Source organism: Leguminivora glycinivorella, chromosome 3, assembly GCF_023078275.1.
Source record: "Leguminivora glycinivorella isolate SPB_JAAS2020 chromosome 3, LegGlyc_1.1, whole genome shotgun sequence".
Lineage (NCBI taxonomy): Eukaryota > Metazoa > Arthropoda > Insecta > Lepidoptera > Tortricidae > Leguminivora > Leguminivora glycinivorella.
Genome location: NC_062973.1, coordinates 15,368,888 through 15,392,322, shown reverse-complemented (window position 1 = coordinate 15,392,322; position 23,435 = coordinate 15,368,888). Strand labels below are relative to the sequence as shown.

The following is a 23,435-nucleotide window of genomic DNA, read 5'->3' as shown; positions in this document are numbered from 1 at the left end:
AGAACTATGTTACAGTGACGTTATAAATCAGATTGTAAGAAATCTCTTATTGCTTGTCATTTTGACATGGTTGTAGAGTGGCCTAGGGTTCCAATTGGTTGACTGTACATAGGTAAATCTTTAGTGAGCAGCATCCGGGGACTACCTCGGTTTGTAGAGAGTAAGTCATGTTACTAATGTAACTACAGTTTTATGTAAAAAAGTACAATTATATAATATTGTCTTCGGTTACCGCAATAGTTACTCATGAAATAAAACTATGGAAACGGATTAAATCGCGTATAATGAATTTAAAATACATCCCGACGTTTCGAACTCTTTACAGCGTTCGTGGTCAACGGGTGACTGAGGAAAAATTACAATGTGCAAAAGCTACCCACATACAAGAAATGTTAACAAACCATGACCACAAATAATATAGATTTCTAAGGCAGGTTCACACACTATTAATAAATGCCTTAGAAATCTATATTATTTGTGGTCATGGTTTGTTAATATTTCTTGTATGTGGGTAGCTTTTGCACATTGTAGTTTTTCCTCAGTCACCCGTTGACCACGAACGCTTTAAAGAGTTCGAAACGTCGGGATGTATTTTAAATTCATTATACGCGATTTAATCCGTTTCCATAGTTTTATTTCAAGTACAATTATATTTATTCAAAAGACCACGGTACCTGTAAAACTAAATTAAAAATACTAATTAATGTAATACTACTCTATTAAAACTAACATTACTATAAAACTAAATTCTATTCACAAAACTCGTTCCGGGCCCTCTCAGATGCAAAGTAAGTGAAGCTGAAGTTTTATACATTTTGTGTAACGTTTAGCTGGACGGTCTTCAAAACGTTATTTCGGCATTCCTCTAAATTTTACGCTGATTGTTGGTATTAGTTAACACAAAGCGTTTGGTAAAAAATATAATTATCAACCTATTCGCATTCTGTGCGAAACCTAGTTTGACTTAAGAAATACGATCACACCTTAATCGAATATTTTTCTAACCGATCAGATTACAAATAATTCAGTTGAGTAAAATTATTCAGCTGAATACAAGAAGCAAAAGCAAATATTTACTTGTCTACATGTCTCGTCAGTTTTTATACATTTCGTGTGCCACCAATGTACGCAGCAAATAACGCAGAATAAGGACGTCTGATTGAAATCCACCCTGTCAATACCAAATGCCTGAATCTCTAAATCTAAATCTGAGAGTTTATTGCCTCAAGGGATTTAAGAATTCGGTACGCAGCGGTTCTGCTTAATGGACTGAAAGTAGCAAAATAGTTATGCTTAATACTGTTACTCGAAGTCCATATCATTAAGGTAAGGTACCTATTGTTTTCAAAATAGAAACGACAGTCGGAATCGTAATTTATTCGACATATCTAATTATCCGTAGTAGTCGTACTCAAAAATATTATACTTATAGGCTATTCATATTCAATTTGTCGGCAGAGTAATTGCTGTCTAAAAATAAACCTCATTTAAGTTGAGGTGTATTTTTAAACATTATTAATTCACAATCTCGAAAAAGGACGTCCGTAAACGAGCCTTAATAAAGCACGGAGCGCGTGTGTGGAATGCGGACGAATAATTAGGAGAGCAAAGAAAATGAAGGCGGCTGTCGCGCAGAAATAACGTGGGAGTGATATCACCCCTGAGTTATAGTGTAGACGGGACGTGATCCGAAAGAGGGCCGACTTTTCCGACCAAATCATCGGAGATAAACCTTTTTCTCATAATCCCTGTGAGTAGAGACCCTGTTGTTTAGCTCGGAAGACTCAAAATATAATTACAGTTTTAGCAAGTTTTCTTGTTTGAAATAATTTCGACCATTGAAGCCCCGCAAATCGGACGAAAATTTATGAGCCCAGGACCTATTCACCGAGCAGAAAAGTTTTTCGGCAAAATAACTTGTGAATATTGTCGTTCGTTATACGACAACGTCGGTTATCCTGAGATAATGATCCCTTCGGTGATGTTTTGTCAAGCGGGAGGAAAGTTAACACGGACTCAATTAAGGGTGAGAGAAAAGGTATAGTTTTAGTTTTAGTTTTAGTTTTATTTATTTCATAATGATAAATTACATTATAAATTATGCTATGTTAACCTATACGAATTTACATTATGATCGTCAATATAATTATTTCACATGCATTCATTCAATTGTATAATATCAATAATAATAATCAAAACAAAAGGAGTTAACATAAAATCGAATTCAAACTAAAAAAAATTAATACATAATGGAATACATTTCAAATGAACAAATCTAATAGGTGGGTATAGATATCTCATAATAATGATCGTCATATTAAAACTAAGAGCATTAATTAAGAAAATCACAATGTCGAATAATATAAATTTGACATAACATAGGTAGTACTGTCAGTTAATACAGTTTTAATTATAAATTCATGTAATCATTCACTGAATATAACGGATTATTCAATAAAAAGTTCCTCAATTGACGTTCAAATGCTTCGTCAGATATTTCAGTTCGTATTTCGGCGGGTAGGCGTTCATAATAAGTTGGGCCTATTACACGGGGATTCTTACATGAAAGTGCCATGCGACGCGGCACTGTCCGCAGTCTTCCCGTCGATCTGATTTGTTTGCCCATAACTTCAACACGCTTGAACATAGGCAAGTTTTTTCTGACAAACATCAAGACTTGGAACATGTATAGCGAAAAGTGCGTCATTATACCAAACTTTTTAAAAAGTTCTTTACAGTGGTGCATTTGTTTTACCCCAGCCAGTAAACGGATTGCACGTTTTTGTAGAATCAGTACTCGCCCGGCATCTGTGGAATTTCCCCAAATCAATGTACCGTATGACATCAAGGAGTGAAAATGCGAAAAATAAACAGTTTTAAGTGACTTCCCTGATATCAGAGGTTGTAGTTTTTTCAATGCAAATATGGAACTACTTAACCTGTTACAGAGCTGATCGACATGGCACTTCCAATTCAGATTTGAGTCAAGTATAAAACCCAGAAATTTTGTTTCCTTACATAATGGCATTGGAACACTACTGATCCACGGCGGTATTGAGGTGCTGCGACCAGAGAACATCATCACATTGGATTTAGATATATTTAACAGTAGGCCATTTGACGAAAACCATGTCTTTAATTGGTCACAAGCTTCATGTATTTTCTCAGCTAACTGCTCGTGTGTTTTTGCCCTAACAACAACAGTGGTGTCGTCTGCAAATAACACCGATAGCCCATTTGTGATGGCAGAGGGTAGATCGTTGACAAACAATAAAAAGAGTGTATTTCCAGCTGCTGACCCTTGAGGGATACCTAAATTGATATTGCCAGTATCTGAAATATGTTTTTGGCCATTTAGTGACGTTTGAACCACTTGTCGACGACCAGACAAGAATGATGCAAACAATCTGTGCGCGGACCCATTTATGCCATACATACTTAATTTATTCAAGAGCAGATTATGGCTAATGATGTCAAAAGCCTTAGACAAATCGCACAGTATGGCAGCCATCTTGTACCTATCATCTAGACCAGTCAAAATGCAGTCGACGATTTTGTGTGCTGCAGTAGTAGTGGAGCGTTTTTGTCTATAGGCATACTGGTTGTCGGTGAGTAAATCGTTCTGTTCTAAGTAGGTCATTAGGGACGATGACAAAATGGACTCCACAATTTTCGAAACCGTAGGTACGATAGTTATGGGCCTGTAGTTGTTTACGTCACTCTTATCACCCTTTCCTTTATAGACCGGACACACACGTGTATTTTTAAGCACATTCGGGTATATTCCAATTTGAAAAATGTCATTAACTAAAACTACTAATATGTCAGATAAAATAGGCCAAACACTTATTAAGATGTTTAAAGACATGTCATATATATCCAATGTGGTACTGGTCCTTAATATTGATTTTATAGTGTTATCCAGAAGCTCACGTGTAACAATAGGGAGTGCGAATGACGGCATATCAGTGCTGCCCAAGTGCCCACCGACGTACTGCTTGGACAAGTACTCATCACTGCTTATTGCATGTTTCTTAGCGATGTTCAAAAAGTGTTTATTGAATGCATTTGGAACCTCGCCATAGGACATATAAGTATCATCGTATTGATTTTTTATGCATACCGGCTGAGAAGTTGATTTTTTGCCTATCTCCTCATTTACAATCCTCCACAGTTCTTTTGAAGGGTTCGTGCTTTCTGCCAGTCTGGTTTCGATATGATTTTGACGGGCGCGGAGAGTCTCAGACTTAATGAGCCGAGAGTAATGGTCTATACAGTCCGATATGATTGTATTATTTGGATACTGACGTCGCAGTTCGTGAAGGTCACGGTGTTTTTGCATGTATTCAAACAGCTCGTCAGTTGCCCACGGAACAGGAGATTTATTTTTGGATCTTAATTTTTTAATAGGAAAATGCAAATCTATATAATAAGTCAACACATTAAATAATTTGTCAAATTTAGAATTAATGTCAATATTGCAATCATAAATAAAATTAAAATTATAATAAGAAATGTCCGTATAGAATGAATAAATAGATTCGGTATTAAATAATCGACGTTCAAATATTTGATTTGCTTCGGATTTTTGAACCTCACTTTCTAAAGTAAACACAAACCGCTGCGCGTTGTGATCGCTGATAGCAGTGTCCACTGGTGATACGGTTAGGCAGTCGCGCGCATAGTTCGCTAATCCGCAGTCGATGGATGACGCACTTTCGTCCGTTACGCGAGTGGGAAAAGTTACAGTGTTCAAACATCCAAAACAACCAAGTATATCGTCAACCTGCCGTTTTGAACTATTGTCAGATAAGTAATCCACATTTTGATCTCCGACTATGAGGAACTTTTTATTTTCGTCAGTTATCTTACTTAATAAAAATTCAAGTTTTTCCAAATAAATGTCGAAGTCGCCATTACATGTCCTATATAATACAATAATAATCAAACGGTAACAAGGTATTTCAACAGCAGTAAATTCTATGTGGTATGGGACACAAATACTATGAAGGTCGTTGCGAGGTATAAAGTGAACATCGTCCCGTAAGAAAACAGCTACCCCGCCGTGCGCAGCTGCGCGAGCGCGGCAGTAGCTGTTTGCGAGCGTGTACCCACTTAACTTAATGAATTCTAAATCACATTTACGACACCAAATATCACTTAATCCAAGAACGTCTGGATTTTGATTACAACATAATATTTCTAACAGTGATGTTTTACTACAAATCGATCGAACATTCTGGTGAATAATAGTAAATTGTGTTGTTACCGCATCGTAGTTCTGGCGCGTTGTACATTGGCGTTTTTTGGCTGTACGATGTTAAAATACCGTACTCCAACCCCCGTCGGCCAGTTTGCAGTATCCCTGGCAGCTTTCACCTTGTCGGCTGGCACATCCAGACGGAACGATGTGTAATTGCCACGAGTGACTACCAGCTGTTGGCAAACCGGTGACGCGATGCTCATCTTATCCTGGACGTGGCGGACGACATCCTCTGTGGTGGTAGCCTCGCTGAGATTGTACACGTGAAGGCTGACCACGCGGGGACCCGCCGCACGCAGGCTGCAGGACGTCAGTGGAGCTGGGACAGTGGGCTGTGCTGGAGCTGATGACGATAGCCCAGGATGACCAGGATCTGCTGCAGGGACAGCGCTAGGGAGGGGAGCAGTTGGAGCAATGTCAGCTTGCCTTTTGTGTTGGACTTATCCTCTTCTGACGCGGCAGCGGCGCGCCGAGGTCGGAGTCGGCGCGTCTCTGGCAGATTGGTGCCTGACTGTACCGGGGTGGACTGTCCTGACGCCGGGGACGGCATCACAGGGCTCTTGCTCTCCTGGGTTACAGCGACGGAGACTGCTGACTGATTAGCGGATGTTGCTGGTGTCGATAAGTGATCTTGGCGACCAGTGTCTAATTGAGAATCGTTATCGAGAAAAATGAGACCCTCAGGGCCAGATTCATTGAGCAGTTCGTGATGGTCAGTTGAACTAGTCAGTGGGAAGTCTACCTCAGTGCTAGTGACAGTGCTCAGGATTTTTTGTATGCACCTGCTTTGGTATGTAAGTAGCCTATTCTGTTGACTAATTACACTACTACACTGCGTAATTTCGTTTTTCATTTCTGAATAAGAATAAGAATAAGAATAAGAAATTTATTTGCTAGAATACTTATAACTAAGGTACAGATGTTCGTGTAAGAAGACAAGTAAAAGTATTCAGTCATCGTCATGACGACATGCAAATGTTTCTTAAAACTAAGTATTAAATTTATTAATTATACAAAATATATAACTAATATTAAAAAATTACAAAATTAAAATCTACACATTCAACAACAATAATAATTAACTTCATTCCATTGTTATATAAATAAAAAAGTATGTCAACGACTAAATATAATTAAAAGAGTTAATCTCACGTTAATCACAATTATTATTATTCAATATTTCAATATGTTTTAAAATTACAATTAAAAAAAAAAAAAATTCAAATTGATTTATAAAATTCAATATATCATTACTAGGATGTAAAAATAAAAATTATAAAATAAAACAATATTCCATTCAGTCACTTCCGTTCATTCGTTCATGCTTCCTTCCCGTTCCACTACCATCCATCCCTCATTCATTCCACGATATTGGCGGTAGCCACACATACCTTTGAAGTTGGCTCCTTCTTCATTTTTATTATCCTCCATTTTGAAAAATTATCTTAAAAATAAAAATTAATTTTAACTTACAAATCGAGATTTTGTGAACCCAGAACAGGCTGATCATGCTACAAAAGACCGTCTTCAAGTGTTCGTCGAGACTACAGGGTAAGTCATTAATCTTTTTTACTTTATACGATACTTGGATCTTTGTAGATTTAAAAGATGAGAGTACCCGTTGATTACTAAAAAATAATTATATATGTAAAATAAATGAAATTAACTATGTTTTCCCTTGTTACAGGACGAGAAACCGGGTGAAATAGACAGCCAACATGTACCCCTGCCGGACCAGAAGATGCACGAGGGTGATTTTATTGCGCCATTCGCTTACTAAAGTCAGTATATTCTTGTACACTATAGAAACAGTGCTCCAAGAGAAAACTAGTCAAGTTCTTTTTAAATTGCGTACCATTCAAAAGTTTTATACTATTTGGCAAGGCATTATATAGAGTTATGCACATATTATATGCGTTCTTTTTGTAAATGGCTAAGTGGCATCGAGGTTGGTGTAAAAGATTTAGATATTGTGATCTCTGGCTGCAGAAAAATTCTGACCTCATTTTAAATAAATCTGGGCGGGTTTTTACAAGTATACATGCTTTTTTTATATACATGCATGGCAGTGGCAATATATTTGATCTCTTAAAGAGCGGCTGACAATGATCATCAAACCACGCATTCATGATTGCACGGACACAACTTTTTTGTAATATTAAGGCTCTGTCGACATCCACCGAATTACCCCACAGTAATAGCCCGTAATTGAGCACAGACGACACAACACCATGATATGCAGTGAGTGCTGCTTCCATGCTAACAGTATTTCTCAGTTTTCTTAATGCAAATACGAATCTGGCTAATCTACTGCAAACGTTATTGATATGTTCCTTCCAATTTAGATGCTCATCTATAATTAATCCTAAAAACTTTATATTTTCACATTTTGATATAGGTACACTATTATAATCTATATTTAATTGAATTGGCACACTGTTATACGAATGAAATTGAATATAGAATGTCTTAGTCATATTAATATCTAGATTATTGTTACATGTCCAATTTTTTATGTCAGCTAACGCATTGTTTACAGTATTTTCGTAGGAATCAGCGTCTTCACCCCTTACTAATAAAGTTGTGTCGTCCGCGAAAAGTAAACACTTATGTGAGATGGCTAGAGGAAGGTCATTAATGTATATTAAGAATAAAAGAGGCCCTAAGATGCTCCCCTGAGGGACACCTGATTTAACTTCACGAACTGTTGAACGGTAATTAATTTTTGTAAAGGTTTTCCCGACCTTTTCAATTTTTAGTATTTCTGTACATTGTTTTCTATGTGACAAATAGCTTTTTATCCAATTATTCGCCAATCCTCTAATACCATAATACTCAAGTTTGGCTAGTAGTATACTATGATCAACGCAGTCGAACGCTTTGCTTAAATCCAGAAATATTGACAATACAGGTAATTTGTTGTTTAGACTTTCAGTAACATATCTGACAAAATCAAAGCACGCCAGTTCAGTTGAAAGACCTTTTCTAAAACCGTATTGTTCTGGTCGCAATAACTTGTTTCTTTCGAGAAATTCCGTTAGCCTTTCACACATTGCCTTCTCAATTATTTTAGAAATAACTGGAACAATTGTTATGGGCCTATAATTATTGGGATCTTTGCGGTCACCTTTCTTGAATAAGGGCTTTACCACAGACAGTTTTAACTGTTCGGGAAAAACCGCTTGGTCTAATGATAGGTTGATTATATGGGCTATAGGGTGACATATCCATAGAGCGCTTAGCTTGAGAATGTATGTTGTAATGTCATCATATCCGGACGTCTTACAATTGTTAAGGGACATTATGATTTTGAAAGCTTCTTGGGCATCAGCTGGTCTTAAAAATATTGTAGAAGGAAAGTTATTTATATTATTTGTTACATTATACACATTGCCATTTGGATTAGATTTTGATAAAGTTATGTCAATAAAATAATCATTCATTAAATTACAAATATCTTCGGGCTTACTAAATGTCATATTATTATAATTTAAATAATCAATTTCATTATAACTGTTAATGCTTGCAAATTTTTTTGTGATAATGTCCCATGTAGCTTTAGACTGATTTTTACTACAAGATATATGGTTTGAATTGTAAATTTTTTGCGATTTGTAAATACATTTTCTTAAAATTTTATTGTAATGTATTAGTTGATTTTTATAAATTGATTTATTTGTCTTGGAAAATTTATATTTTAAATACAGTTTTCGTTTAGTGTGACATGACTTTCGTAGTCCTTTTGTTAACCATGCAGTTCTTCTGAAGAGATTATTCATCTTGACCTTTACTATTGGAAAGCATAAGTTATAAAATAAACACACTATGTCATAAAAAGAATTAAATGCTTCCGTTAGGTCAGTTGAAGACATAACATCGTAGAACGATAACGCAGATATACACTGTATGAACTTATCAATATTCTCTTTATTGAAATCTCTCTTGTATTCAAACCATGTTTGACATATATTTTTTTGCTTTACCCTAAAAGTGATAGTTTGAGCCATATCGTGATCAGATAAGCATAATTGATGTGTAGCTACCTTAACTTTCTCTATGTTACTAGCTATCTGGTCGATACATGTATTTATTCTAGTGGGCGAATTAATGTGCAATGTAAAATTATAATTATGGCATGTACTTTTTAAATCTTTTGCGTGATCTGCCAACTGATTTTTGAGATTCGAGACCTCTTCCACTAACCTTGTAACGGCCGCTGCCTTTGTCACTTGTTTTGCCATCGTTGGTGCCATTTTTCGAATATAAATTATCGTCACTAAGTTTGTAAATAGCGTAATTCTTAATTTGGTTATAAAATTATATAAGAAATAATGATTTAACTATTTAAAATAAATAATATTCACAGGAGCTTTCAAATTTAAACTGCTCTACCGCACAGTGGCGCCCTCATTGCCCCTATACTTTATACATACAGTTTATTATACAACATTGGCCTACAAATTCATCGTTGCAAAAAAGAAAATTCACTTTACTTTTAAGTACGCAAATATGGAAGTTTGACATTATAGGTACACTTATTTTGGTAGTGTACATATTGCGTCATAGTCTGGTTCAGAGTATCAGGTCAGGTGGCAGTCGCTTTCGTAAAATTAGTGCCTACGACAAATCTTGGATTAGTTGTCACGTTGGACCCCAGGCTTCTATGAGCCGCGGAAAATGCCGGGATAACGCAAGGAGGAGGATGAGTTTGGTTCAGAGTATCTAATAAAATATCGTGAAATATTTTTTCAACTCTGTTTTTTGATCCATAGACGACTAACTAAAAAAAAACTGAATATTTATAACAGTAGGTCAATTCTACCTATATGTTATTATGTTTTACGAAAATAAATGTTAGATTAATATTTTAAGCTAGGAAAAAGGAAAGGATTTGTAAATATTTACTTAGATACTAGCATACTACGTAGATACTGCCTAACACGTTCAAGTCTATCGTTGTCTGATTGGTTGAGTACCACCATGTGAGCTTTCTTGAGCCGTGTGTGAGTGTGCGTTTACTGTGGGACTCAGTCAATCTGTGTAAGGATGGCCTTATGATATTTATTTATTTATAAATACAACTTATTATATTATAGCTTCGAACTTTTGGACAATCATCATTTCTCGCTGTCAAACTTCCAGTGACTCTGAATTTGATATCATATCTCACTTACTTTGATTGATTAATTACCTAATGCCTGTGGTGTATTTTATTGCTGGTAATAATTTACTAAAAGAACATGAGAAGTTGTCATTGAACGAAACACATTTATATCTGTAAAAGAACAGCGATATTTGGGTACCTTTTTGTCAGTTCAGGTTCAATAACGCGAAGGCGGTAAGACAGATAAGAACGCGAGTAAGGCTCGCTCGCTGTGACCTTTATTCCTATTGCAAGGTACTAAAATCAGACAAATATTCGGATAAGCCGTTTCAGAAAAAAGTTACTTCAAGATCTGTAAGAATTAGATTACGGGCAGTTCCACGTAACTGTAATGTAAGTGTTCATTGCAGCTTTATTTATTTATGATGCAAATTGAAATCTTAATATGTCTCTAGATTAGCTTACTTTTGATTCATAGACATTCTGATATTTAAATTTGCACCGTAATTAAAGAAACATGTCAATAATTGGTCACTTACATCTGTTACTTGGAATTGGCCCTGCCATTATTCTGTTTTCATTCCACTTGGTTTTGTATTTGGTTGGTTAACCGAAAAATTTTGTACTTACCCAAAAAATTACGAATTATTTGTTTACTTCTTCGTAAGTTAAAGCAAAACCTTAAAGCACAGGATATAGGTAAGTACAATTTTTATTCAATTTCATGCTTAGATAGATAATATATTAAATACAAGCTGTACTAATTTAGTAATCATGGATTGGATGAGCGGGTCGTCTCAACACAGGCGCTGTAAGCCTAAAGAGAAGTCCCCGCAAATTGTATATGCATATGTTACTATTTAGATAAATATATTTTTAATTTTTTTTTTTTCATTTTTCATGCGTGTCAAAGTCGATGCTTAGTTAGCGCATGGTTCCCATACCTATAGGCACTGGTCATACCGCTAGCTAGGAGGCTATGAGCTATCGCCTATGAAAACGAACAAAAGATAATCACTCCCGTGTAAATAAAAGAGACACGGCGATTTTGATAGCTCACCGCTGGGCGAGGAAGCTGATAGCTCGTAGCTTACTAGCTCGCGGTGGGACCAGTGCCATAAACTGCTGCCGGGTTACAGTCCGATTGTATCGGCCCTTATTTATTGGCAACGTGCATGAAGAAGTGGCGCTGATTGTCACAAATTCACGTTATAGGTATTAATATTAGCTAGCGACAGCCGTTGTCTTGAGAAGTCGACTAATTCTCAAGATTTAACATACATAAGAACACTCCCGACAAACAAAAAAAACTAAATCGAAATCGGTTCATCCGTTCGGGAGCTACGATACCACAGACAGACACACACACAGACAGACAGACAGACACACACACACAGACAGACACGTCAAACTTATAACACCCCGTCGTTTTTGCGTCGGGGGTTAAAAATGAGGGCAGCACCAGTCATGCACGCAGTGAATATTGGTTTACCTTAGACGAACGCTTGTCTCTCAGCCGACGACGTGAATAGGGAACCTGTTGCTCGGGGCGCCCCGATAAATACCTCGAGGCACGGAACGCCGATTACAAATGCTAACTTGACTTAAATAATGTTCGGGCTTATTTACACGGAGATTGTATCATGAATTCATCATATTTGAATTTTCGTGTTTTGAAAAAAACAAAGACTCATATGATGTAAATCAGTTTTGGCAACCAAGAAATGTAACTAAATGATGTAGTTACATTAGAACATTTTTAGGAACACAAAAGAAACAACATGGTTACAGTGGCGGTCAGTTACGTTTACACACACATACATATTTCTGCTCTGTGTACAGATGTAGCGAGAAAAGCTTTTTCTGCGTATTATTACGGAAACGTAACGAATGTGTCATGCTATTTCAGTCAGCCTCAGTACAAGATGTACTGACGCTAAGTAGCATGACAAATATGTACGAACGTTTACGAAAAAAAATACGAAGGAAAAAGTTTTAGCACTACATTTGTATCAAATATCTGGGCGACCGAGCTTCGCTCGGTTCTATTTTATTGCATCGCGTCTTTAGATAAAAAAAAACTTATAAATACAAAAAAAAAAAACTTTATTTCTGGCCGGGATTCGAAACCCTGACACCTGCGATGTGTCGAATTAGGCCGACCCTCTTAGGACTGAGCTACGTGCAGTCGATGCACGGGCGACGAAATTAGCGACCATTAACTTACATTTACTAACGCGAACGAAAAACGCATGAAAACTCGCGTTTCACCCCCGAAAACCTAGATCGATTTTTCACCCCCGAAGTCCCCCACATAACAAATTTCAGCGAAAAGTTAGAGCGGTTTCCGAGATCGTCGGTATACAGTTATAAATAAATATACAAGAATTGCTCGTTTAAAGGTATAAGATAAGATATACATTATACATAAACAGACACAGAGAGATGCGGCGGGATGATGTTTTACAAGGTGTAGTAATCTGCGATATATTTACATACCTATATTCGGTCCTGAATAATTGCAATTCAGGCCGAGCGCTCAATCCGCGCGCCACTAATGGCCGCCGACGCACGTCACTCGCGCACAAAATCCAATTTCACACAAATCACCCGCTTTCCGCCTCAAAATTTGATTGTGCATATGGGCAAAGGGACATGCAACACAGTTAACTCTATGTAGCACCACGATCTACATTATGCCACGTGGGGCGGAGGTTGAATATTGTTAACGAGAATATGTTTGTTGAATACTGTTAACGAGAATACGTTAACATATTTAAAAATATTATAAGCGGGTTACTCACGTGTTAAGTCGATATAACGTTCGACATTAAATGGATCGAAATATGTCGAACGTTATATCGACTTAACACGTGAGTAACCCGCTTAAAATATTTTTTAAATATGTTTGAGTCTCACGGGAGTTTCATAGTTAGAATTAGAGAAGGGCCGAATACGGACCTTTGCCGAATACGAATATTCGGTTCAGCTGTTACCGAACCGAACATTCGGCCGAATATTCGGATCCACCATATTTTAAATCCTAGCTTAGAGTTTAAAACTTTTCAATGATTGGTAATGTTTGGTTATAAAGGATCGTAATTTTGTTATAATTTAGTGCATAAGAAAATTTTGGTTTTTGTTTCTTAAGCTATGTTATTTTTACTTTTTTACATAATTATTGTAGGTATTATTTGTAGGTACCCTTTGGTGGTTCCATAGAAAGCTGAAAATAGGATGTCATTATCCATTGAATTACGAAACAACATACGCTATTTATTTACTTTGTTTATTCGGTAAATATTCGGCAATGTAACCGAACTATTCGGCCGAATACGAACATTGAAAAACTTGCCCAATATGCCGAATACCGAATATTCAGCCCATCTCTAGTCAGAATACGTTGTTTGCAATATTCTTATGCCCCGAGTTACACACAATGTTTTTCATTACACTTGCAATGTAACAAATATGTAAAGACTTATATTGACCGGGATATAGACCGTGATTACCTTTTTGATTTTTGTCGAGCTCCCGATATTTCGACGCAGTTGCATGCATCATGATCACGGAAAACTGACGAAGGCGGGTGGATGTTAAAGTTGTATAGACAGCGCGCGATCTACCCTCCTTCGCGCGCGTCGGCTGCGTTCACTTTCAGCGTTACCACTGGTCGCGTTCACACTCGATGGTCTGTCCAAACACACTATACTCACAGTGTCACTACGTTTGTTCAATTCTGACTTCACCGGTTTTTTACACAAACAAATCACTGGATTCCATACATTAGATAGTTTGAAGCCATGCTCACGATTGAAATTTTTATATTTGTGAATCTCAATGGCTTCTCTTACCAATCTCGGTATGTAGTGGCGTTCCGTCGAAATTACCTTAGGACTATGCAACTCGATCCAATGATTTGCACCCGACTCAATGAGATGTTGAGCAATAGCAGACTTGCGAGTATCGTTCTTTTTGACTGCAGCAATGTGTTCTTTAATTCTGCAGGCAATAGTGCGCTTGGTCTGCCCTATGTAAGAACTGCCACAACTGCACTCAACTTTGTACACACCAGGTTTTCCAGAGGAAAATTGTCCTTAGGTGACCGCAAGAACTGTGCAATTTTCCTGTGTGGGGTGAAGATAGTTTTTACAGAGTAATTGTTTAGTATTTTAGAGATCTTATCTGTCACTCCCTTTACGTACGGCATAAACGCTGGTTGTCTCTCTACGCGATGAGTGAGGTGCTTGGGTTTTGCATCCCGTTTATTAACGTTAACTCGGTAACCATTTCTCCTCAGGACTCTCTGAACATGGTTCAACTCCTGTACAAGATGAGAGGAGTCACACAAAGCGTGTGCTCGATTGGTTAGTGATGTTACGACCGAGTTTAACTGTCTGGGATGATGGTGTGAGCTCGCATGCAAGTAACGATCTGTATGCGTCGGTTTCCTATAGACAGAGTGTCCCAGCATGCCCTCGGCTCCAACCTTCAAGCTCACATCAAGAAATGCAATACCCCTATCTTTTTCCATTTCCAATGTGAACGACATGGATCGATGCACGCTGTTCAGGTGTCGTAACAACAGATCAGCTTCCTCCTTGCTACCCTTTATTACGCAGAACACGTCATCCACGTACCTCTTCCAAATTTTAACGGGAACTGGGGGCGCAGCGAGGGCTTTGTGCTCAAAATGTTCCATCCAGATGTTAGCCACAACTGGTGCCACTGGACTGCCCATCGCTACTCCCTCTGCCTGTATGTAATATTGCCCGCGAAACATTGAGATTGTACAGGACATTAGGATTGAACCAGATGAAGTGATGGTCAGTTTTGACGTAGAGTCACTGTTCACTAATGTACCTGTAACTGACAGCATTGAGGTAGTACGAAATATGATGCAGGAGAATGGCATCCCATTAGAATACGTGAAGCTTCTCGAACACTGCCTCACTACAAATTATTTTCTGTTTCGCGGGCAATATTACATACAGGCAGAGGGAGTAGCGATGGGCAGTCCAGTGGCACCAGTTGTGGCTAACATCTGGATGGAACATTTTGAGCACAAAGCCCTCGCTGCGCCCCCAGTTCCCGTTAAAATTTGGAAGAGGTACGTGGATGACGTGTTCTGCGTAATAAAGGGTAGCAAGGAGGAAGCTGATCTGTTGTTACGACACCTGAACAGCGTGCATCGATCCTTGTCGTTCACATTGGAAATGGAAAAAGATAGGGGTATTGCATTTCTTGATGTGAGCTTGAAGGTTGGAGCCGAGGGCATGCTGGGACACTCTGTCTATAGGAAACCGACGCATACAGATCGTTACTTGCATGCGAGCTCACACCATCATCCCAGACAGTTAAACTCGGTCGTAACATCACTAACCAATCGAGCACACGCTTTGTGTGACTCCTCTCATCTTGTACAGGAGTTGAACCATGTTCAGAGAGTCCTGAGGAGAAATGGTTACCGAGTTAACGTTAATAAACGGGATGCAAAACCCAAGCACCTCACTCATCGCGTAGAGAGACAACCAGCGTTTATGCCGTACGTAAAGGGAGTGACAGATAAGATCTCTAAAATACTAAACAATTACTCTGTAAAAACTATCTTCACCCCACACAGGAAAATTGCACAGTTCTTGCGGTCACCTAAGGACAATTTTCCTCTGGAAAAACCTGGTGTGTACAAAGTTGAGTGCAGTTGTGGCAGTTCTTACATAGGGCAGACCAAGCGCACTATTGCCTGCAGAATTAAAGAACACATTGCTGCAGTCAAAAAGAACGATACTCGCAAGTCTGCTATTGCTCAACATCTCATTGAGTCGGGTGCAAATCATTGGATCGAGTTGCATAGTCCTAAGGTAATTTCGACGGAACGCCACTACATACCGAGATTGGTAAGAGAAGCCATTGAGATTCACAAATATAAAATTTCAATCGTGAGGATGGCTTCAAACTATCTAATGTATGGAATCCAGTGATTTGTTTGTGTAAAAAACCGGTGAAGTCAGAATTGAACAAACGTAGTGACACTGTGAGTATAGTGTGTTTGGACAGACCATCGAGTGTGAACGCGACCAGTGGTAACGCTGAAAGTGAACGCAGCCGACGCGCGCGAAGGAGGGTAGATCGCGCGCTGTCTATACAACTTTAACATCCACCCGCCTTCGTCAGTTTTCCGTGATCATGATGCATGCAACTGCGTCGAAATATCGGGAGCTCGACAAAAATCAAAAAGGTAATCACGGTCTATATCCCGGTCAATATAAGTCTAATGAAAATAACCGTGAATCATTCGAAACTCTTAATATGTAAAGAGATAAAAAAAAGTAGAATACGGTACTAGATATTTCATAACTCCCTAGGGAGAACGATTTTTATACATATAACGCCCGTTCCGCCTGCGTGCACATTTATTGTCGGAGTGTAATGAAAACTTTATTATACGCTTAAATTGCTTATTATGTAGTGTAAAAATATGTATATTTACTCCGTACACGTACCCGTGTGATGACGGGCTAAAGAAGTTTGTGTTGCAAAGGAGCAAAACTACATATTTACAGCGAGGGTGTAAACAGAATTCTGAACGAAAGGAAGGAAGGATGAAAAGTACCCATTCCGAATGGGTGATGTAAAAAAAAATTACAACCACAGATAAGTAAAATAGCGCGGGTAGAATCTGCAATTTGCCGATTGTGCCCTGTGTTTCACGGAAATTAGATATCCATTTTCAGAATTACATCAGTTGTGATTCCGTTTTTAAATTAGTTATTTCTATTTGTCGTTCCTACTTGATTGATATCTATTTATTTACCATTTTGGCTGTATGCGGTAAACTTTAATACATTTTTAATTGAAAGGAACCATTTTACATACCTAAACTGTCGACGTTGAATTTCTACTACAAGTACTTGTTACACAAATACCCGCATGTTTCTGACTTGTAGACAAAGACAGAAGCAAATAGGAGCCTTTTCAAACTGTGCGGCGTCCCACTAACGGTATGCAGTCGTTTAGAAGTAAAACAGATTGCGGCGGTGTCCTGGCTCTTTGAATAAAACATTAATGGCATACCTTTCACGCGGCGAACCACGCAGACCTTGCCGCCTATTCTAAACATTATTCGAGCATTCGACGCGGTATCAGGACGAGTGAGACCTCGGGAACTATTTATTAACTATACGATAATCTTTGTTGACGTTCTCAATCAAACACTGTCCGGTTTAAAAAAAAAATGGTGTCTATATTGGCAACGTGAGCGAAAGAGTGGCGCTGATTGACACAAATTCACGTAACCCTAAGTCCGTTTTCACATTATCCGATCCGGTCGGAAGGATTTCAATGGAAAAAATCCAAGATGGCGCATGTAATGTATGGGATATTGGTCCTATATCCGTTATCGGATCGGGTAATGTGAAGACGCACTAAGGGTATGGCCAGAATTAACGCTAGCGGCGGCCATCGGAAATAATGTGGCTCCATAAGATTTCACATAAGAAAGCCTACAAAATCAGGGCATTACCAGTCGTATACAAATTTCGATGGAAACATAACCAGAAAATGTACCAATTGTGGTAGGCTTTCGGTAGCTTGTCGCTATGCGATGGTAATAATGGCGCTTTTATGTGTGTCAAAGGTAACAACACCAAGGCGCCTGATATTATCAGAGCATAACATGAAAGAATGCCGTGACTACACGTGTTGAAAAATAAAAATGATATTTAATATTAATGTTAACATTCCTTCCTTTTTTGTTTAAAAAGGTAACGAGAATAAAATTAGATTACGGAAGATAAGATACACGAGTTATATTAAAGGATCTTCTTAGCATGATCAAAATATAGAAGCGATGGGTCTGGGTACTGAGCGATAAGATAAATAAACGCGTACATCTTTTCTGTGTCACTATCTACGCTTTTAGTTAGAATAAGTTGCTATTGCGTAATTGCATAGGTACACTCTAAAAAATGAAGACCAACTAAGAGCAGTTTTCTCTTAGTTGACATTAAGTTAATCACTACAATTACGATCTTATACAATTCAAATAAAGCTGATTACTAAAAACAACAAGGAAATGTATGATTGAACTAATTACTTAGGTGTTTTGTTATTCCTAACCATTGTACACCTTGAATCAATTATTAACTTGTTAGGCATAACTATGTAACATAGGTTGATTCAATCCTTAGTTGAACTTACTAAGGTAATTTAGTTAGCATAATTATTTTTCATGGAATTATTGAACAAGATCTTAATCGATTCAGTTACGTTGCAAAAGTAAGAGCAATCAAAATTACCTTATTTGATTTGTCTAAGATCTTATCAGGCTCGTATGGAATCAAGATGCTTGACTACGACTATCAAAATATTGATAGGAGTAACCAATTTTTTTTTAGAGTGTAGGTATGTCATTTTATGGCATTCTTAATGATGCTCAGACGCAACCACTGAATTACATAAGTGCCTAAATTAAATTAATTGCGTTTAATCTTAACAAACCTCAGACAATATGATATAAAATAAAACTGAAAAGGTTTCATTGTGTGATTCTTAGTATTTTGCATGGCGCAGCCGGTAGGATGAAATAAAGTATATACATATACCTGTGAATACCAACTACGGCTACTTAATGATTGTCCGAGAATTTTTTTGCCGACAAAGATTCCTTGAATGTCATTTCGCAGAATAATCAAACTATCGATGTCACTTTTGGTTGACTAACGTTACGTAGAATCTTGGTCCGCAGTTCAGATCACTTCTGTGTAAATTATCAGATCGTTATTATTTTATACTGGCGGCTTTGCTCCCTGCTAACACTACAATTTGTGAGAGTTTTTAATGATTCACGGTTATTTTCATTAGACTTATATTGATTGACTTTTCCGTGATCATGATGCATGCGACTGTGTCGAAATATCGGGAGCTCAACAAATATCAAAAAGGCAATCACGGTCTATATCCCGGTCAATATACTTAAGCCTATATTATATGGGTATATAACGACGTGACATGAAATACAAGTACCTAACCGTTATGGTTCAGTCTATAATTAGCTGAAAAGGTTTCACTCTGATTCCTAGTATACAGATGGCTCATGTAGTTTTCAGCGTCGCACCCGGCCCTCGTATGAAGGGTCAATTAGCGTGGCGTTTATGTGTTAGCCACTTTATACGTGTCATGCGCCTCTTCTTCCTTGTTCGAGGTTGCGAGTAGGACGACTTTTCATAAAACATAAAACAGTGCTTACATTTGTGTGTATAGGCTACTTGCCTTCTAGTCAAATCAGCTTCTTTTTAAGAACTGTCAAAACGAATTTGAACGACTTGTTAATATGGAATTTATATGAAATCGAATTGAGTAAAGTCACGGTCAATTCAGTTACTTTATATATTTCTTATTTATGACTTTATATATGACTTATTAAACAGAAATTGGATTTAAAAATCACTTCTATCTATGTTTTTCTTAAAATTATCTGATGCTTTATTTCGTGTATGGTATAAAATATTTTTTCTACTTGTCGCCTGTAATCTGTCAATTAGGCCACCACAAACTAAACTATAAGTGCTAACTTTTCAGTGTTGGATACTCTATGGCAGTTCCGACTCAATTATAATAAGCTCATTATAGTTGACTTTAGTTAACTGTAATAATTTCAAAAATAGAACTTCATACAATTTGTATACTAATTTGCGATACCTGGCAAATTTTCCTGCATCAGAAACACATTTTTTTTTATCTGTCGCGTTATCGGCCAATCAGAGACGGTTATTACAAAAAATTGGTTGCTAGGTAATTCGATGTTGATACAACGGTGAACGACTGTATTAAGGCTGCTTTCAAAAAAAACGTCAAAAGAATGTAAAATTGTTAGTTTTAGTCGGTGAAATACTACACTTTCCGTTATCCAATAGATTTATTTAATTCAAGTTCCAGTTAGAGCATCTTATTATCTTGATTTTTATAAGACTGGATTTTTGAAAACTAACCCACTAAATTAATTATGAATTTTTCTCTAATGCACGTTTAGAAAAACGCACGTATAGAGCTGAATCAGTCGATCTTATTTGTAAAATTTGGACAATTTTGAATATTAAAACGGGTAAATTTATAATTCGTATATCCTGTACCACAATCATTTCAGACTAGATTTTTATTTTAAGTTTTTGAAAAAGAGTAAACTAGCCTAAGGCGAATTCAATTTTTTTCAGAAATCACCTAAAATTAAGTGACAATTTCTTTGAAAATCTACATCACATCGAAGTAAGTTTTGTACTAAATTAATCTGCAACGTTTACTTAAATTGCTGTTATGCCTTAGTGATTATAAATTGCTATTATTGATTTTTGCCAATTTTTTGAAAACGAGCCTTCACCGGTACAATTATTACCACTTTTGGACATTTTCTCATATTTTGTTAGACCAAGTAGAAAAAGTCCTATAATGTGATATATATTTATAAACTACTCGCAAAGCCCTTTAATTTGATACCACACACGGTATGATCGAGCGCTCGGTTGCGATTTCACTATTTTTAACACGAAAGCCCTCTTAACATTAATTTTAACTTGAATGAATGATGATATTTCCGTCCATTGATGATGAAGATGATGACTCGTAAAAAAAGTATTGTATACAATAGTGATATAATTAAGCTTTTCAGTCTCGTACCGTACTATTAGGCCACTCAGCAAGCTTCGTGGCCTAAACATGGTACTCGACTGAAAAGCTTTGTATTATATCACGATTGTATAAAATACTATTATTTTACTACAGTCAAGTTCCCTATTGCCACGTGCACGAGGCGTCCTTATCGCTTCAATGCTCTTTACATTGCAGGTTTTACTTAAGTGTGTTTGACACAGTACTGACTGAAGAAGTTAACAAATGCTCTTAAAAAATACCTCGTATTTAAACTAGAACACTTTAATATTGTCTTCGGTCACCGCGATAGTTACTCATGAAATAAATAGTTTTAGAACACCTTAATCCAGTCCAGTGCTTACTAATCCCAACATGCTCATAAGTATGTGTTTCTAGTTAGACCTTGTGTTATCCAATATTTATTTCAAAGTGTCAAGTTGATTCTTAAAGTTGATATTTTCATGACAGATGAATGTGGGGTTAACACGTTATTGCTCATGATTATTTTTACCCGTAAAATCTTTCTTAAGGTTAAAAATTCCTATTATTAAATTAAAACGGGACTTAATCGCGTAAAACTTACGTTTTATATTTAACCCGACGTTTCGGACATGACATTACGTCCGTGGTCACGGGTAGACTGGCTGGGAGTTGTATCAACATCTTCTAGCTGTACGAGTTTTTCGAACTACCCGCACTTGATTGTCATCAGTCACTTTTACGCTAGGGTTGCCACTCTGCCTACATACAACACTCACGACATCCGATGGTATGAGACGGGAAGTTTTCTCACGTTTACACTTGCTACGCTTACGCTTGCTTTGCGTTTGCTTGCTTGCTTGCTTGCGTTTGCTTGCTTGCTTGTTTTACGCGATTAAGTCCCGTTTTAATTTAATAATATGACTGAAGATCGTGTTAGTTTAAATCAATATATTAAAAATTCCTGTTTCATTTTTCCAATTAGTCCCTTATGGAAAAAGACTCGTAACCTATGATTTCTTGTCTAAGCTCCAATAAATTATATAAAAAGTCGCCCTCAACAATGGTGTCGAAAAGAACCCTAGAAAGGATGGAACTCGGATTCCACGGCCCAAGATATTGGAACGTGTAAAAATAGGAATGCTTGAGTAAATTGAAATCGAAATCAATATAGGGTAGGCGAGACCAAGGCAAAGTGTAAACAGGACGAGATTTAAGATGCTTGGCACGCCCGTTTGGCATTTCCTACCGGGCTTGTTTTGCGTCTCCTAATAAACTTGGGGTTTTTGAAAGTTGCGTTGTAATATGACACATGTATATTAATGGCGTTCTTGGAATATTAGTCCTTAGGATAGACCGGGGACAATAGTACCACGAGGCAATAGAATTTACCAACGTTGATATCGTATAGCTAAATTTACACCGAGTCTCAACGGAGCCACGCTGTTACGTCGTCTCCCATGTCTAATGTTTAATTTTTATTATTTATCGTTTGTGCCTTGTTTTGTATTTCGTCGTTTCACATGTAATGCTGTGTTACTTTTTGATTAAATAATAAAAAAGAAAAAATCTTCCTATAGTGCTTATTTAGAAGTTTAACTTACAATATATTATAGAACAATATCAACGCGGAAATGCTGCGAGCGTCATGGGTACTTTTGCACCGGGAACGACAGGGAATAGTTTATTTGGATAGTTTTATGTTTTTATTCTTATCAGTTATTAGTTATTAGGTATTGTGATTATATATATACAACATTGTTATAATCGCGGTAAGAGTGAGTGACGCGAATTGTCTATGATGCTGATGATATTATTATCCTGACCGATATCGGCCACAGCGATTGTGTGTTTTGGAGTAGCTATTTTAAACTTTTTAAAGTATCTAATGTTAACAGAGTGCAGGTGTTCCATTCTCTAGTACTTCTTTATGTGGGTTTCGTGAAGTAAAAATACCAGTGATCGACACGCTAATGTTCAATAAAAATTTAAGTACCCAAACTCTCTCTGTCACATTTATTGACACCACAGATGCCACTTTCAATCTGTGACTTAAGATTGAAAGTGGCATCTATTGGGTCACTATAGCACTGGCGTTGTACCTTAGTCTATCTTATTGCTAAATCTGTCTAGTGTACCATAAATAAATTAGAAAATATACCATTGAATGTCACCCTGCATTTAGATAAAAATAACGATGTGTTTATCAGTTTCAACTTCTATACAATGTATCATGAGTTATTGACGTCAGTGAAACTTAAAACTTCTATAGAATTGTGACGTTTACATAATTAGTGTTATGACATAAATAAATAAATAAATAAATAAATAATAAAGCCTTTATTATTCCCTTAAACTTAACCTAGTTACATATATACTTATTTTAAAATTACATATAAATTACAGGGACCCCTGTTGTAGGGTATAGGCCTCCTCCAGCACCTT

The 23,435-nt window shown here is 37.1% G+C and overlaps 1 protein-coding gene across 1 annotated transcript; it reads right to left on the bottom strand.

The window, feature by feature from the left end:
* Positions 1-5,573: 5,573 nt before the first annotated feature.
* On the bottom strand, positions 5,574-9,540 carry LOC125224655. Its single transcript, XM_048128083.1, has 2 exons — positions 9,426-9,540; positions 5,574-6,118 (listed from the first exon to the last, which is right to left on the bottom strand). Exons 1-2 carry the CDS (start codon positions 9,514-9,516, stop codon positions 5,574-5,576), a joined length of 636 nt encoding a protein of 211 aa, XP_047984040.1. The 5' UTR covers positions 9,517-9,540.
* Positions 9,541-23,435: the final 13,895 nt, after the last annotated feature.

Excerpts from the sequence above, each read along its gene's own strand:
- LOC125224655 (XM_048128083.1), bottom strand. The coding sequence starts at position 9,516 with ATGGCACCAACGATGGCAAAACAAGTGACAAAGGCAGCGGCCGTTACA. Across the intron at positions 6,119-9,425 it reads TCTCAAAAATCAGTTGGCAG|AAATGAAAAACGAAATTACG; the intron begins ATCACGCAAAAG and ends ATTCTTATTCAG.